At 38.3% G+C, this 16,695-nt stretch overlaps 1 protein-coding gene across 1 annotated transcript in view; it reads right to left on the bottom strand.

Annotated features, from left to right (window-relative positions):
* Positions 1 to 10,811: 10,811 nt before the first annotated feature.
* Positions 10,812 to 16,695, bottom strand: part of gdf11 (growth differentiation factor 11) — a 78,720-nt gene continuing 72,836 nt past the window's right edge. The window contains exons 2-3 of the mRNA XM_067387399.1: positions 11,771 to 12,144; positions 10,812 to 11,192 (exon numbers count right to left, since the gene is read on the bottom strand). Of these exons, the coding sequence (XP_067243500.1) occupies positions 10,812 to 11,192; positions 11,771 to 12,144 (755 nt within the window). The remainder of the gene's footprint in view (positions 11,193 to 11,770; positions 12,145 to 16,695) is intronic.

Genomic DNA, 16,695 nt, shown 5'->3' on the forward strand with positions numbered 1-16,695 from the left:
CAGGACGCCATGTCTTAGTCCAATCGGACAGCATGACAGTGGTGTCGTACATAAACCACCAGGGAGGTCTCTCGTCCAGCCGCTTGTATGCTCTGGCGAAACGCCTTCTGATTATGGGCTCTGCCGAGACTTCAGTCGCTCAGAGCGACTCATATTCCTGGCAAGACCAATCTGGGTGTGGACATGTTGTCACGGAGCAACATCACCTCAGACGAGTGCATGCTCCACCCCCAGATGGTTCTCACGATTTGGGAGTTCTTCGGGGAAGAGGACATAGACCTCTTCACCTCAGAAGACAACTCTCACTGCCCAACATTTTTCTCGAAGGAAGTCGATGCTCTGGCCCACGCATGGCCCAGCACGCTCCTTTATGCTTTTCCTCCGATCGCACTGATCCCCCAGGTCATCAGGCGCATCAGAGAAGACCAACACAGAGTCCTTCTAGTGGCCCCGCTCTGGAGGAGCCAAGTTTGGTCCTCTGAGCTGTTCAAGCTCTCCACGAGAGCTCCTTGGCCGATTCCCCTGAGACGGGATCTCCTCTCTCAGGCAAACAGGACGATCTGGCACCCACAGCCAGAGCTCTGGGCTCTACACCTCTAGTCCCTCGATGGGAGCCGACTAACCTCCCCGGGGACGTTCTAAATACCATTTCTCAGGCGAGAGCCCCGTCCACGAGACGCCTCTATGCTCAAAAATGGTCGGTCTTTGTTGATTGGTGTTCCTCACGCAACATAGACCCTGTGGAGAGTGACGTATCCTTCATACTGTCATTCCTCCAATAATATATGGAAAAATGGATATAGGGCGCACCCCTTCAACGCTTAAAGTTTACGTGGCAGCCATCGCAGCGTTCCATGCTCCTATTGCTGGCCGATCAGTGGGTCGAAACGGCCTTGTTGTCCATTTTTTAAGGGGTTCTAGGCGATTAAATCCACCTCGTCCCCTTACCGTGCCCACTTGGGACCTTTCTCTGGTCCTCAGGGCCCTAAAACCCCTTAAAAACCTAGTAACCCCTTTGAGCCGCTGCGTTCAGCTGACCTCAGGTCCCTGACGCTAAAAAAACTCTCTGCTACTTGCACTAGCATCGGTCAAGCATGTTGGCGATTTGCAGGCCCTCTCTGTGAGCCCTGCATGCCTCGAATTCGGACTTAATGATTCTAAGGTCATTCTGAAACCCAGGCATGGCTACGTTCCCAAAATGCTCTCAACCCCGTTTAGAGTGCAGGTCATCTCGCTTTCTGCTCTTCCTCCCTCTACGGATGAACGAGAGCTGGAATTACTCCGCCCTGTCAGGGCATTGAGGACCTACGTGGAGCGATCTCAGCCTTTCAGGCAGTCGGATCAGCTCTTTGTTTGTTTTGGTGGCCGCACCAAAGGGTCAGAGGAGCACAGTGGAGTTTGCACAAATAACAGTATGTAATTTGCTCTAGAATTTTTATAGGGGTTGTCTGAGAAAAAACACGTCAGATTAGGATGATATTCTGCACTCATTTAAAATGGACTTCTAACATTTTATGACATGAAAGTCATCTCAATTTAAACAATCTCATGGTTGTGGCTGTTGTGGTTTGTGATCATAGGAGCATCAGCTGCTGAAATTGACAAATCCTTTTATGTTTAACTGTTTTAAATACCCATTGCCCGCTGTGCTAAGTTGCCCTGAGGCCACCGGGATGGCGGTGCCACCCGTCATCGCTGCTTGCAGCTATATTTTTTCTTTTTTTCCCCATTCTGTTATTCTATGCACTTATTTAAATTCAAATGAACAAAGTTTAATTCAAATTATAATTAAGTGCCTATGAATTGTTTTTACTTTACCCTATTGTTTATTTCTGTTTATTTTAGTTTTTGCTTGTTCATTCTGACTCATTTTAGACCCCTATTCTTTTGTCCTACACACTTAATTATTTAAATTTGGTTTAAACAAGATTTAAATTGAGATTTAAATTTACATTTAAGTCGTGTTTGTGTGACCATTTGTGTACTTGCAGATAGTACCCCTCTAGTGCGGGGGTGGTGAGTTGATGGCTGTTTCAGTGAGTTCCAGTGAGTGGAGTCACCTGGCCTGGCCGATCCAGTACTGGCTGTACGTGAGGCGTGGACATTTCTGACCTCGTACCACCGGCAACATGCAGGGACATCAGCAGGTTGGGTGTGTCAGGTCCTGGGAGGCAATAAGTACAGATTGACAACAAAGGCAATTTGGTTTAATTTCCCTGTTCAGGCTTCTGCACGGCAGAACCGCCCATTCAGAGTAACTGCCCATTGAGGGGACAGACTCTGGGTTCAGTGAAAACTCTATTTTGACCAGTCAATCTGGCCTTTGGCAAACACCTCGCCTGAGTACGCAATTGTGCTAAAAGTCCCTGTTTGTGAGGTTGCACCATGGTACAAGGGGGACAGGGTGCCCACGGACACCGCAGTCGAGTGTTGGAATGTCTAGGAAAGGTTGCCCTCGCCATTGAGTTCTTATCTGAGCAATCCCCAGGCCTAGATTAATGACATACAGTCCCTTCACTTATTGAAAGCCACAGAATATTAGATATTCTCTGATCATTTAAGTATTGGCCAACCCTTTTACTCTTAAGCTATACCATCCCTCTAGGTTTTATAACACGACAGCGCCCTCGTCTGGCTCTGTCATAAACCCTTGAGAGAGAGAGCTTAAGTTTCACTTCTCCCCTCTAGCCCTTCTTGTTTTATTGTATTTATATTCTATTTTATTTCTTTTTATTTGTTTGTTGTTCTTTTTCTCATTAACTGCATCCATCTTGTTCTGTTTCTGTTTTGCTTTTCTGCTGTGTTTGTTTCTTTCAGTTCACGTAAAGGCAGAGCCTGTGAGAGAAAGTAGCAACGCCCTATTGGAAGCAGTAGCACTCAAGCTCTAGGCCAAGGAAGCTCGGAGGAATCAGGCTCAGACCCAACATCGCCTTGATCAGCTACTCCTTGAGAACCAGGATCAGCGTGGGACAGCGGATGAATCTGACCCTGAGCTACAGGAGGAAGTTGAGAGACTCCAAAAGGCCCTCGAAGAGCTCCACTTGGAGACGGGGCATAGAGAGCAGTTGGAGAAGGAATCCAGAGCGGAACTAACTGGAAAGCTCCAGCAAGGTGAAGCTCTCCTAGCAAGAGCAGAGATCGAACTGGAAGAAAGGGACAGGCCTGATGTGAGATCATTGCTCTGAGACAGCAAAGAGACTATTTAAAAGATGAACTGGACACTGTGCATCGAGAACTAAAGCATTCCTATAAACTGCAAAGTGACTTGGGAGGGGACTCGCATGTCATGCAGCTTCCTCTGGCCAGTGGGCCTAAGTGCCCCAGTCAAGAATCCCTAGTTCGTGAGGGGGGTGAAAGCCCACTGCCCAAGAAATTGATGCTGTTGAAATTTCTACAGCAGAGCGATGATATATCAGATCATTATTTAGTCTCGTGTATAATACAGTTAGCCAAGGCTACAAAACCACCACCCAGCCATAAATATGGTAGAACCATCACTTCTACCACTAAAGATGCTTTATAAATAATCTCCCCGAGCAGTTTCATCGCCTTAGTATACCTGACAACTTAGAAGAACTCGATGCTGTAACAGAAACTATTGGCTCTCTCTTTTCCAGCACATTAGATGCAGTCGCTCCTTTACGTCTAAAGAAGATTAAGGAAACTAATCCAACGCCGTGGTATGATGAGCACACTCGGGCTCTAAAACGAGCTGTGAGAAAAGCTGAACGTAGTTGGAAGAAAACAAAACTAGAACTTTTTCGCCTTTCGTGGAAAGAAAAAATGATTGAGTACAGAACGGCTATAAGAAATGCTAGATCTACTTATTTTTCAAATCTCTTAATAGAAAACAAACATAATCCTAGGTATTTATTTGACACAGTGGCTAAATTAACTAGAAACAGAGATTCAACTGCTGACGTTTCCAAAGAGCACAGCAGTAATGACTTTATGAACTTCTTTACTTGCAAGATTGACAATATTAGAGAGAAAATTATAAACATGCAACCGTCTACAGTTTCGCTTCAGACAGTGCACTGTAGTGTCCCTGAGGTAAAACTAGAATCATTCGCCGCTATAGGAGAGGAAGAATTATCTAAACTTATCAAATCATCAAAATCAACAACATGTATGTTAAACCCAATGCCGACTAAACTACTGAAAGAAATGCTTCCAGAGGTCGTAGGTCCACTTCTTGATATAATTAATTCATCTTTAACACTAGGATACATGCCAAAAACTTTTAAGCAGGCTATTATTAAACCTCTTATTAAAAAAACCTCAACTAGATCTGAGAGATTTAGTAAATTACAGGCCAATCTCGAATCTACCTTTTCTGTCAAAGATACTAGAAAAGGCAGTTTCAACACAACTGTGCTCCTTTTTAGAAAGAAATGGAATCTGTGAGGATTTCCAGTCAGGATTTAGACCATACCATAGTACTGAGACTGCTCTCGTTAGAGTTACAAACGATCTACTCTTATCATCCGATCGTGGCTGTATTTCTCTATTAGTGTTATTAGATCTCAGTGCTGCTTTTGACACTATCGATCACAACATTCTTTTAAAAAGACTTGAAAACTATATTGGCATTAGGGGAATTACTTTGGCATGGTTCAAATCTTACTTATCTGACCGTTATCAGTCTGTAGTAGTTAATGAAGAGATGTCGTATCGATCACAAGTTCAATATGGAGTACCACAAGGCTCAGTATTAGGACCGTTGCTTTTCACTCTGTACATGCTGCCCTTAGGAGAGATAATTAGGAAGCATGGTGTTAGTTTTCACTGCTACGCTGACGATACTCAGCTCTATATTTCCTTGCGCCCTGACGAAACTTATAAATTCACAAAACTAACAGAATGCATAGCTGACATTAAAAACTGGATGACAAGAAATTTCTTATTATTAAATTCAGAAAAAAACTGATATCCTAATCTTTGGACCAAAAACTTCCTCACGAAAAAACCTTGAATACTCTCTAACACTTGACGGGTGCTCCATTAAATCTTCGTCCTCAGTTAGGAACCTGGGTGTGCTTTTTGATACCAATCTTTCATTTGAAAGTCATGTTTCTAGTATCTGTAAAACCGCCTTCTTCCATCTAAAAAATATATCTACATCACGACATATGCTCTCAATGACAAATGCGGAACAGTTGGTTCATGCATTCATGACCTCAAGACTAGATTACTGTAATGCTCTACTGGGTGGTTGTTCTGCTCGGCTTTTAAACAGACTACAGTTGGTCCAAAATGCGGCAGCTAGAGTTCTTACTAGAACCAGAAAGTATGACCATATTAGCCCAGTTCTGTCAACATTACATTGGCTCCCTATTAAACATCGTATAGATTTTAAAATCTTGCTACTTACTTATAAAGCTCTAATGGTTTAGCTCCCCAATATCTAAGTGAGCTCTTGGTGCACTATAGTCCTTCACGTCTATTGCGATCTCAGAATTCAGGCCAGTTGATAATACCCAGAATATCAAAATCAACTGAAGGCGGCAGATCCTTTTCCTATTTAGCACCTAAACTCTGGAACAATCTTCCTAGCATTGTTCGGGAAGCAGACACACTCTGTCAGTTTAAATCTAGACTAAAAACACATCTCTTTGCTCTTGCATACACATAACACATTATCAATACATTAACATTTTTCAAATCCGTTAAAGGATTGTTACGCTGCAATAATTAGGTCGGCCGGAACCGAGAACATTTCCTGTAACACTAGATATACCTGTACATCAGAATAAGAATGGCATCTACGCTAATATCAGTCTCTCTGCTTACCCTAAGGTTTGCCGGGTGCTGGATCCAGGCTGTATCCAGATCAGATGGAGAACCTGTGTCTGGACCTGACTACAACGTAGCCCAGGAGACAATGGGCCTACAGATCCAGTTCTGGCTGCATCTATAATTCAGATTTTTAATCTCTGTATCCGCTTACATATATTTATATATAATCTATTTTTAATCTCTATAATAAAAATGTATAATTCAGATTTTGATATATATCTATATCTATATCTATCTATATATATCTATATCTATCTATATATATATATATATATATATATATATATATATATATATATATATATATATATATATATATATATATCTTCCAAGGGTTTTTTTCCCTCCTAGGACTTTTTTCCCAGTGTTAGCACGCTGGGTTTTTCTCCTAGGGGGTTTTTTCCACCCCTGGGAGTCAGCCGACATTGGCTTAATGTAGCACCATCTTATATATGTTACATATTACCACGCTTGCTTGTACAGCTTATTCTTAACCACTTCTCTTTTTTCTGTGCTTCTAATATGTAAAGCTGCTTTGAAACAATTACCAATTGTAAAAAGCGCTATATAAATAAATTTGACTTGACTTGACCTTCAGCATCCAAGAACCTTGGTCAGGAGCAAAGGGGTGGGAGCCGCCCCAGAAAACCCGTACCACTAGCCACGGCATGGCTCCCAAAGAGCTGGACAAACTAGCAAAGAATATTCCCACTTTTGCCCCAAACCCTGCAGGGGGCGTTGACGTGCAAGCATATTTGCAAGACATTGACTTCCTGTTGCAAAATGTGGCCAACACAAATGCATTTGACAGGTTGTATCTATTCTGAATCACATCCAGCCATGATGTGCGCAGCTTCCTAGATCGGCGGCCAGAAGCTGTGAAATCAGACTACCAGCAGCTGTGACAGGCTATGATCAAAGAGTTTTCTGACCCTAAATCGGGCTGCACAAGCGTACTACAACCGCATGCGAAGGGCTTACTTCGGAGCACGTAACGAGCCTGGAATGGAGGAAGATTTCAACTTTAAGACTTTATTTCTCAGAAATCTGCATCCTGCGGTGAGTCATCATCTGGGAGAATTGGCCTGCCCACGGAGAATGTCTACACAGCAGCTGCAAGATTCAGCCCACAAAGCTTATTCTAAGCAAAAGGCTACATCTGAAAAGAATGTAAAATATCCAACCATTTACCCGGTCTCGGATCACTGTCCAGAACTGGCCTTAGAGGGCACACACATGCACCACAGTGACAGACCATTTAACAGAGAGTCAAGACAGTTCCCAGCCAGCAGAGGGCAGCCTCACTACGAGGGTAGTTATGTCCGAGTCTGCAGAGATCTTGAAGGTCCTGAAAGAGCTGATTCAGAAAAAGCCCCGAAAAGGAAGACAAGAAAGACAAGCAAGACTCCTTATGACTAGGAGAGAGGCCTGCTCCCAACGTCTGCCCGGTACTTAGAAGAAAATACACTCCGATCTGACACTTCATAATTCATGCAAATGTGGTCATGAATGGAGACAAAGTAACAACCTTTTAAAATTTGTGTAAACTGAGTTTCCTTGCTGGCTGTCAAAGGTTAACTGTTTGTAATTTGCCAGTTCTTTGATCACCTCTGTTTTCTTGACTTTACTTTCGTTTTCCATATACAGTATGTGTATTCTTAGTGTATATTTAGCCTATGTATTTGTAGTTTCATATATTAATTACATTATATTCATGCTCAATTGTTTCTGCTGCTCATTCAGAAAACCAAGTCACTTTTACGTTGGACCTGCAACATTGTGCTCTAATGCTATAATAGGAAGTCATTCTCGTGGCCAGAGAATAACATTTCTTTTATAATAGTCTGAGGCAACCCATAGTTTGGTGGACAAACTAGGATTGTTCTTCTAGACAACTACTAAGCTAAAACTAATCATATATGTAATTAATTATAATCTGTTATAATTAATTCACAATATATGTGCATAATTCCCCTGGGACGATCTATATATAATTAATCATAAGGCGTTATGATTTATATATATATATATATATATATATATATATATATATATATATATATATATATATATATATATATATATATATATATATAATTTTTTTTTTTTTTTTTTTTTTTTTGACCCGTGATTTGAGCGAATGGATTAAATACCTGTGAGACATTACAACTAGTTCATTTAAATGTGGTGTGACAAACAAATTAAGTTAGTGGAATGCTGTTTAAAACAGTGGTAACACTTTACAAAAGATTTCATTTGTTAACATTAGATAAGTACGTAGATAAGTATTAATTGCTCATTGAAGAGAGCCATAATCCTCCGGATGTCTTTTCCTAGCTTGTCAGATGCACCATAAATGTTGGCCTAGTGTATTAAAAAAGAAGCAGTCATTTTGTAAGCTAAATAAAGTATTTATTGTACAAAAAATGATCAAACAACAAATAATGATGAACAAGTTTTCTTCTTTGCATGAAAACCAAACTACTTTATAATTAATTTCTCTACACAATATAAAGAGTGACTGAACACGACTGAAAAGAGTACATAAATCTTCAAAGCAGAGTCTTTCAACACTATGTAATGTAAAATGTTTTCAATTGGATTTTTTTTTTTTTTTTTTTTCACGTTTACAGGTCACAATTATTTTTTTTCCACCTAATATATGACAAAAAACACTGAGAACATTAAAATATACAGAAGTTTAAAATCGTAAAACTTAGGGTGATGGCTTGTGATCTCCATATACTTACCATACTTTCTTTGTGTCCTTAAAGGACTTTAATATAGAGACCCTGTGACATTTTAGAAGACTTGTAAATCATTCAAATAATATTGTTCTAAAAAACATTGACAGAGTAGTCTTAATGTTTTAAACAACATTGACAGAACTGGAATGGCAAGAGTAAAAATTTGATGATGTGATTACATGCATTTGTAGTTTGACCATAAGTATAGATGATTTTAGCTCTAGAGATACTATAAAATTTGTCAATTTTCATTTTATAGTAAGACTTCAAACCTTTTGATGAGGTAGTTTTTACTTATTTTGTGATTGATTTACTTTTCAGTAGAGATAATTACTTACTGAAAATTCCCTACTGGTAGTTACTGGCCCATATAACCTTGTTTCTATTCTGAACCAAGTAAAAATAAAAAATAAAATAAAAAAAATGTTCATTGTTAGTCAATAAGTTCCAGTCTTATGTGACCTGCATTCTCATTGTGCATGGTCACTTTTATTTGAATCACAAACAATAGTTGCCAAAACTTTAGAACTTAATTAATGTCATCTAGAATGTTAAGGCATTAGAGTTCAGTTTTATGGATTTTATAAGATTACAAAACAGATCCTTTTTAAAGTCCAGGCTTAGATCAGTTTTGAAATTTTAGGTATGGTTTGTCTAAGAGGAGGCCAACTAATAGTATCTGCTTCAGCAGAATGATTTCAAAAGAGATCAAAACAGATACACTATAGTGGGCTGGCCATAAACTCCTTAGCCATTTGTCAGATAATAAAATCCATCTACAAATTCTTGTGCTTGAAAAGGTCAAATACAAATGGAGACAACATGATTCCGCTTGCCATTTACTTCCCATAGTGCAAAATTTATTGTTGGTAAGTAGAGTGCCCAATATAATCTTTTATATGCACCCCCCCCCCCCTTTTTTTTTTTTCTTTTTTGTTATACACATATATTACTTAGATTTAGTGTAAGAAGGCTCCTCTTTTATCCAACATCATAGTGCTTTTGTTTTCAACAAAGGGACTTCTTTGAAGAATAGAAAAAGATTTCTATTCTACTTCTCCCCCTCTCCATCCTTTGCTTTTTCAGCACTCTCAAATAATGGTTTACTATACCATTAAAGGTTGGCAAGGGGCAGGAATGATATTTGATTAAATACAGAAAAAGTTAAATGAAATGACTTTTCTCTAAATTTCTCTATATTGCAGACACAAGTGTCTTATCTACACAGGATAGAGTATTATAGTTGTGATTCACAGTGACATCTGTTCTTTTATATTGATGTAAATACTTGTGTCAGCATAGGGACCCATATTTAACTGTATTCAGTACAGCTGAAAACTCAGCTGTATTCAGTGCAAGTAAATATAGCCATGGACATGTATTATTTTGTTTTACTTTAACACTGATTTTTTGATACCAATAAATCACTGAATCCAAATCACTGAAACCAAACTTAGTTCATTGGAAACATTATCTTTACACAAATTACCATTACATTGCTGTGTGTGACACTCTAGATATGTGTGACATTATCTTTTTAAATAAGTTATTTTTGTTATTTTTTTCTTAAGATGATTTTGTGCATCGCAGTTGCTGAAATACATTAATAGTGCTAAAAGCACTATTAGATATGTTCCTTTTCTCCTTAAAAGTATTAAAAATAAAAAATGTCTTCTTTTTTCTTCCCTTTTCCTTTTGCTTTTTACAAGATCAAGGGTAAAAAGAGGATCAAAGTCATGAAAGGGTGCTTAGATTATTGAGAATGTCGCACCATAGTGGTAGCAGCATTAGTGAAGGGGGTGGGGTGCATGTGTCTCCTGTCATTTCTTCAGCGCACCAATAATTTTTTTCTATTCTCTCTGAATGTGGAATACTGCACAAAGTAGCAAAATCACAGGCAATGAGAATATATTTGCTGCAGAGCGGAATTTTGGACCTATGAATCTCTTTGAATGTGGCCAGAGCTACTCAGCGCAATGCATTAAAAAAATAAAAACTAAGCAGCCAAGTCTTGTTGTGTGTACAAAATTGTTCAAGATACAAATAATAAAGTAAAAAAATCATATTAGGATTTATCCTGGACTGTTCTGCTGGACTTGTGAAAGAAACTACAAATATGTTTTTGTTCTCTGTACATTATGTAGTATTCTTTCCAAAGAATGTAAGGAAAATATAAGGAAATTGTAGAGACTAGCAGATTTTAGACTGCATCCCTGACACCCTCCCTCAATCACTTCCCCTTAGCTCAACCAAAAATCCTCAATTCTATGAACAGCCACAACGGTCCACCACCATTCCTGGGATTTTGCCATGGATTATCTGCTGTTTATCATTGAAGTAGAGCATGTTTATCGGAGACATCTTCGTGGGTGTGCAGCATGGCCCTGCTGAGCCTCTGGGATTGGCATGCTGCACCAGATGAGTATGTGGGTACTTCTGCATGAACATGTACTCACACTGGCCTGAGCAGTAGTTTGCCTTGTAACGTTTAGGAGCAATGATCCAGTCCCAGCCAAAAGCTTCAAAGTCCACTGTGAGTGGGTAGCGACAACAGCGGGATTCTGTGGAGTGCTCATCACAGTCAAGACCCAGATTCCTCCGTGATCGCTTGGTTGTTTCAAGAACCTTGACCTCCAGGAATGGCTGCTGGAGATTAGGGGAGGAAGAAGACATACAGAAAAAAAGTATACATGAATGGTTGTTACTCCAAAACTTTCTTTGAAGTGATTAATTTGAGTCCATTTTAATTTGAAACAGGTTTCATTAGTACTTTGTACCTTGTATAAACAGCAGTCTCAAATGTATGTCATATGATTGTTTGTGATCAGATTGTGTAATGAGATTTGAGAGCTACCAGTGAACAATAACATTTCATTTTTTTCCTCACACAGTGAAAATATGTGGCTTCAGAAGAATTTGGAAAACTGAGCAAGTGTATGGACAAATTTTATGTTTTTTTTTAGTTGTTGTTTGTTTGTTTGATTTTTTTTTTCTTTTTTCTTTTTTCTTTTTTTTTTCATTATCACGATCCTTCCTCCTTGGATCCTTGTTATGGAAAATGGATATTCTTCCAAAAATCATTTTTAAACTTCTGAAATAAGAAAACTGACTGGTAGAATGATTAGGCGTGCCAAAGCTGGGATTTATTTGAATGGAGGATTACAGCATTTTTTTTAAACAGAAATATCTATTTTTAATAGTCTAGGAGGTCTAAGGGTCCTTACCAGTCCCTCCTCTCCAGGCCGCAGAGACGTCACAGCCAGGTCATTGCCACTCTCGTCATAGGCGTTTATATCAATGCCCCAGTTTGTATGTGGCTGCTTGAACCAGTTCTGCAACACATGTTTGAAATCAATGCTCTGCCAATGACCAACTTGAGAATTGAGCTCAATCTTGAGTGACCGGATGCGGATGTGTCTGCTTCCTTGCTCAGTGATAGGTTTAAGGCGAAGGATCTGCAGGTAAACAGTGGAAGTTTGCTGTAGTGGCCGCAGATAAACCCACAGCTGGGCTTTCAGGACTTTGGTAAACATCAGTTTTGGACTGAACTTGAAGAAACAACAGCTGGGTTTCCCATCCACCTGCACGAGAGGTTCAGCTGAAGGAAACAAAATAAAATTCTATTAATCACTGCAATCAAATGGTATGACAGAAAAAAAAAATAGAATAAAACAGTGTTCAATTAATATACTGTCATTAAAATGTTCATTTTAAAAATACAAACAAATAACAAAATTATTTAAAAAAGTAAAGATTCTGAAAGCATTTAATTAGATCCCCTAATAATTTAATATGGCTTTACAGTAGTAACAAACAAATATGACATTTTATTATATGATATGATTAATATCATATTTTTAAATTTGATGATTTCATTATAAATATGGTTATTATCTCTAAGGTGGACACCTGACTTGATACATATTTACCAACTGAATCGAATCATGTCGTTTGAACAAATGGAAAAATCAGCCAGCTGTTTATTATCATTTATCATTCTTTTAGCAATTCTTCCGTTATTGAAAAACTGTAGCTTTAATTACCTAGAACAAAACTAAAAATTATTAACAAGACCTTTTTTTTTGTTGTTGTAAAAGTCCATTTGAAGCCACCATTATGGTGATAATGTTCCCTTTAGTTGGGAGCTTGGCCCTTTACTTTGTTTAATTTAATTATCTTTCAGGAATTGTTGAAAGTCTATAATGTTTTGTGCTCATGACTGCAGTTACTTACCTGGATGAGTATAAATCAAATGGATGGACTGTAACATGATTGTATGATTAAGTTTAGATAGTTGCTTACCAAGTATGCAGGATCTTTGACCCTAGGTGGTACAAATATAACTAGAACTTTTTTCTCTCTTATTTTTAGGGCCCGAGCACCGATGGTGTGAGGACCCTATTGTAATTGCTCAGTCAATTCTTCTTCTTCTCCGAAATGAATCGCATTTTTGAGGGCACTAAACATGCTCGAAAACTCATGAAACTTTACACACACGTCATAAGTGGTATTTACGAATGATATGGGTTTCTGAATTAGGTGTGGCAAAATGGCTTGATAGTGCCACCTACAAAATTTCAACTAAGTGCCCTTCACTCTATGTTTCATGTACAAGTATGAAATTTGGTAGACACATATCAGCCTAATACCTACAAAAAAATCCCTGGGAGCAAAATCTGAAAATCCAACAGCAAGTGAGATATTTGAATTTTCTCTGCATATTTTTTTGCAGTTTTTGCCATTTCCAGACATTTTCCAGACTTTAACAATCTCCTCCTAGAGATTTTATCAGATCAACATCATATTTGGTCAGTCTAATCTAAAGGCCTTTGCAACATTAAATTGCGAAGATCTTAAGTTTTTGTTGAAGGGCGTGTTCGTGGCGGCCTGACAAATTTGATGTTTCACCATGAAACAGGAAGTTGTTGTAACTCGGGTATATAATGTTCGATCTGCCCCAAACTTCACATGTTTTATTAGAGTCCTGGCCTGAAGATATCTATATGCCAATATTCAGTTTGTCATAGCGCCACCTGCTGGCAACAAGAAATTGCATGCTTTACACTAAAATTCACTCCCAGAAACACATTTAAATATGCCATGAAGTACCAAACATGCTAGAAACACGTTAAATCATGCAACACTTGGCTAAGTGCTTAAGTATGCAATTAAGGCCACGAAACAGGAAATTGTTGTATACACAAGGCATACACAATGTTCAATCTGCTCCAAACTTCACGTTTGATAATAGTCATGGCCTGAAGACATCTACATGGCAATATTCAGTTATAGTCAATGCACCACCTGTTCACACCAGCAAGTCTGACACATCAAAATAACTTTGCCATAATTCTCCTGTATTTACTTGCTTACATGCATGTTGCCCACTGTTCACTGTTTTCCTGAAGCCACCAGGTGGCGGTGAGCCCGGGTGCAAGGGCTCTTTCATCGCTGCTTGCAACTTTAATTTTTATTTGATATTTATATTTATGTACTTTAACAATGACTGCTGTCAGCAAATAAGTGATTAGTATTTATTTATGATCAGCAAGGCCTAGTTTTTAATAAATATAGGCAGTAGTGTATAAACATTATTCTTTAAAAATTGGTAAAACATGCTGCTTTAGGATAAAAATGAAAAAAAAAAAAAAAAAAAAATTTGGCAACAAATATTTTATCACACTTATTTATTTTTATTTTTTTAAATGGGTGGTTAAGTGTTTTTTTTTTTTTTCTAGGCTTGATTGTATTCTTGGGGCACAGTTTAACATGTCTTAATTCTTCGTTTTTTTTTAAAACGCTATATTTTTCATATATTTTATCTTTATTCTACACCTCTGTTTCCACTGTCATATGAACGGCTCATTTGACTTCCTGCTTCTATGAAGCCACTCCCTCCGAAATTTGCAGTGTGCTCAGATTGGTCAGCAGCTTGGTAGCTGGCCCAGTGTATCGTGATCCGCTGAAGCATCCGGAAACGACACGCCCCTTACCATTCGTTATTTCAGTGAAAATGTAAATAATAGCGTCTATATAAGGATTGCTAATGTGTCGTCATCATGACGTATTCCCAGTATTGAACACAAAGCATTTTGGGAATCCGCAGCACAAACATACATAAGGCGCCAGACGTCTTTGCATGGAGGGAAGAACGCAGTGTTCAAGATGCCGTTTACCTGCTGTGTTATACAGTAACTTCAAGTCGCTGCAGCAGGCCCAGGTCTTTTTTTTACAGATGGATGGGTCCAGGACCTGGAGATTGTAAAAGTGGGGCAGAAAACTGTCGTCCTCGCTCTCTCTCATCTATCTGTGTGCAGTCAGAATTCAACAAACCAGCGTGTGTGTGTGTGTGTGTGTTTAAGATTTTGGTCGGGTGATAAAGCACAATGTTGTGTTTTATTGTGAGTGTACACAAATATAAGTAAACACTTTGTCATTTTGTTCAAACAGGACATCTTTCAAACTGCAGAGTATGTTTTTATGTTTCCACTGTTTGATCGCGCCCGCACCTCTCTCTCTCTCACACACACACACGCTGGTTTGTTGAATTCTGACTGCACGCAGATAGATGAGAGAGAGCGAGGAGTGTGGTGCTTAAAACATTAGCATACCTTTGAACGGACAACAGTTTTCTGCCCCACTTTTACAATCTCCAGGTCCTGGACCCATCCATCTGTAAAAAAGACCTGGGCCTGCTGCAGTGACTTGAAGTTACGGAAAACTTTGTGTGTGTATGCACTAACACTTAATATCATATAGTTGTGTGTGTGTGTAAAAACATACCCATAATTCTTTGCCGCCCAGTTGGTCACATGTCTTAGCGATCTCTATTGCTGTATCAAATTGAGCCCGAATTAGACCCAGATGAAGAGGGTCAAGTTGCAATCGCAGCATTTAAAGGACGTTTATGAATTTTTTTTTTTTCTTTTTTTTTTAATTCAAAGAACAATAACATACAGTATGCCATGAAACAATTTCAAAAGGAAGAAGAAAAAAACGAAAAGAACAAATTACAACAAATAAAAACAGGGTGCCAGGGGGAGTAAATATAAAAGTACAAAACATAGATAGATAATATATATATATATATATACACACACACACACACACACACACACACACATAGACATATACATACATACATACATACACACATATCATATACATTCAAATCAAATGAATGTATTATAAAATTCATAAGCTTTCAAAGTTCTTAAAGCTTTCTTGTTTAAAGAGTCTCTGATACTGTCAATATATATAGATATTTCAGTCAACAAAATCATAAAGTTTGGTACCTTATTAGTAATTTTGCACTTATGAATGTGAAATTTGGTTAACAATATAATTAGATTTATTAGATAATGTCACAGATCCCTTGTTCCCTGGACTCCATTTCCCAGAATCCTCATGTTTCCACACCTGCACTCACTTCCCTCGTCATCTCCCCATCATCACGGATCATTTGCACCTGGACTTGATCTTCACTCCCTTTATATTGCACTCATTCCTTTCACTCCTTGTCCGTCTTATGTTATGTTAAGTGTATGTTTGGTACTCCTTGCCTGTGTTTATTAAAGTGGTGTCTATAATTGTGGAAATCTGTATCTGCCTCATCCTTCTACCAGTACACCGTAACAGAAAAGCATTGTTCTTCTTGATCAGAGTAATCAGTAAGGCCAAAAAGTATGTTTTCCCACAAGAGTGAAAGAGATTTTGAACACTGAATTTTTGTTAATTTTTTTTTTAACCTTACACCATAGTGTAACTGAGTATGAACAGTGCCACAATAAGTGTAAGGCAGTTTCCTCATGTTTGTTACAAAAAGATACAATTTACATTTATTCTTTTTTTAAATTTTTGTAAATGATTTGCTGGATAAAATCTGTGAATAAGCTTATATGAAATTTCTTTCATCTTATTTCTAAGATGATATTTCTGTGGCAATAACCACACTTTCCTCCAGCAAATCAATTTTCCATTTAGTAAAGAAATCCAATGAGACAACATAAGGAACAGTAACAATTTCTCTTTGGAAAAGAGTACGAATAGCTCTATTTTTAGAACTTAAAAAAAATGTTACCAACATAAGATTTTGTAACATCAAAAGACATTAAGTCAGGGGAAAGGTTTTTATTAATACCTCTAAAAA

This window comes from Chanodichthys erythropterus, chromosome 6 (genome assembly GCF_024489055.1).
Source record: "Chanodichthys erythropterus isolate Z2021 chromosome 6, ASM2448905v1, whole genome shotgun sequence".
Classification (NCBI taxonomy): domain Eukaryota; kingdom Metazoa; phylum Chordata; class Actinopteri; order Cypriniformes; family Xenocyprididae; genus Chanodichthys; species Chanodichthys erythropterus.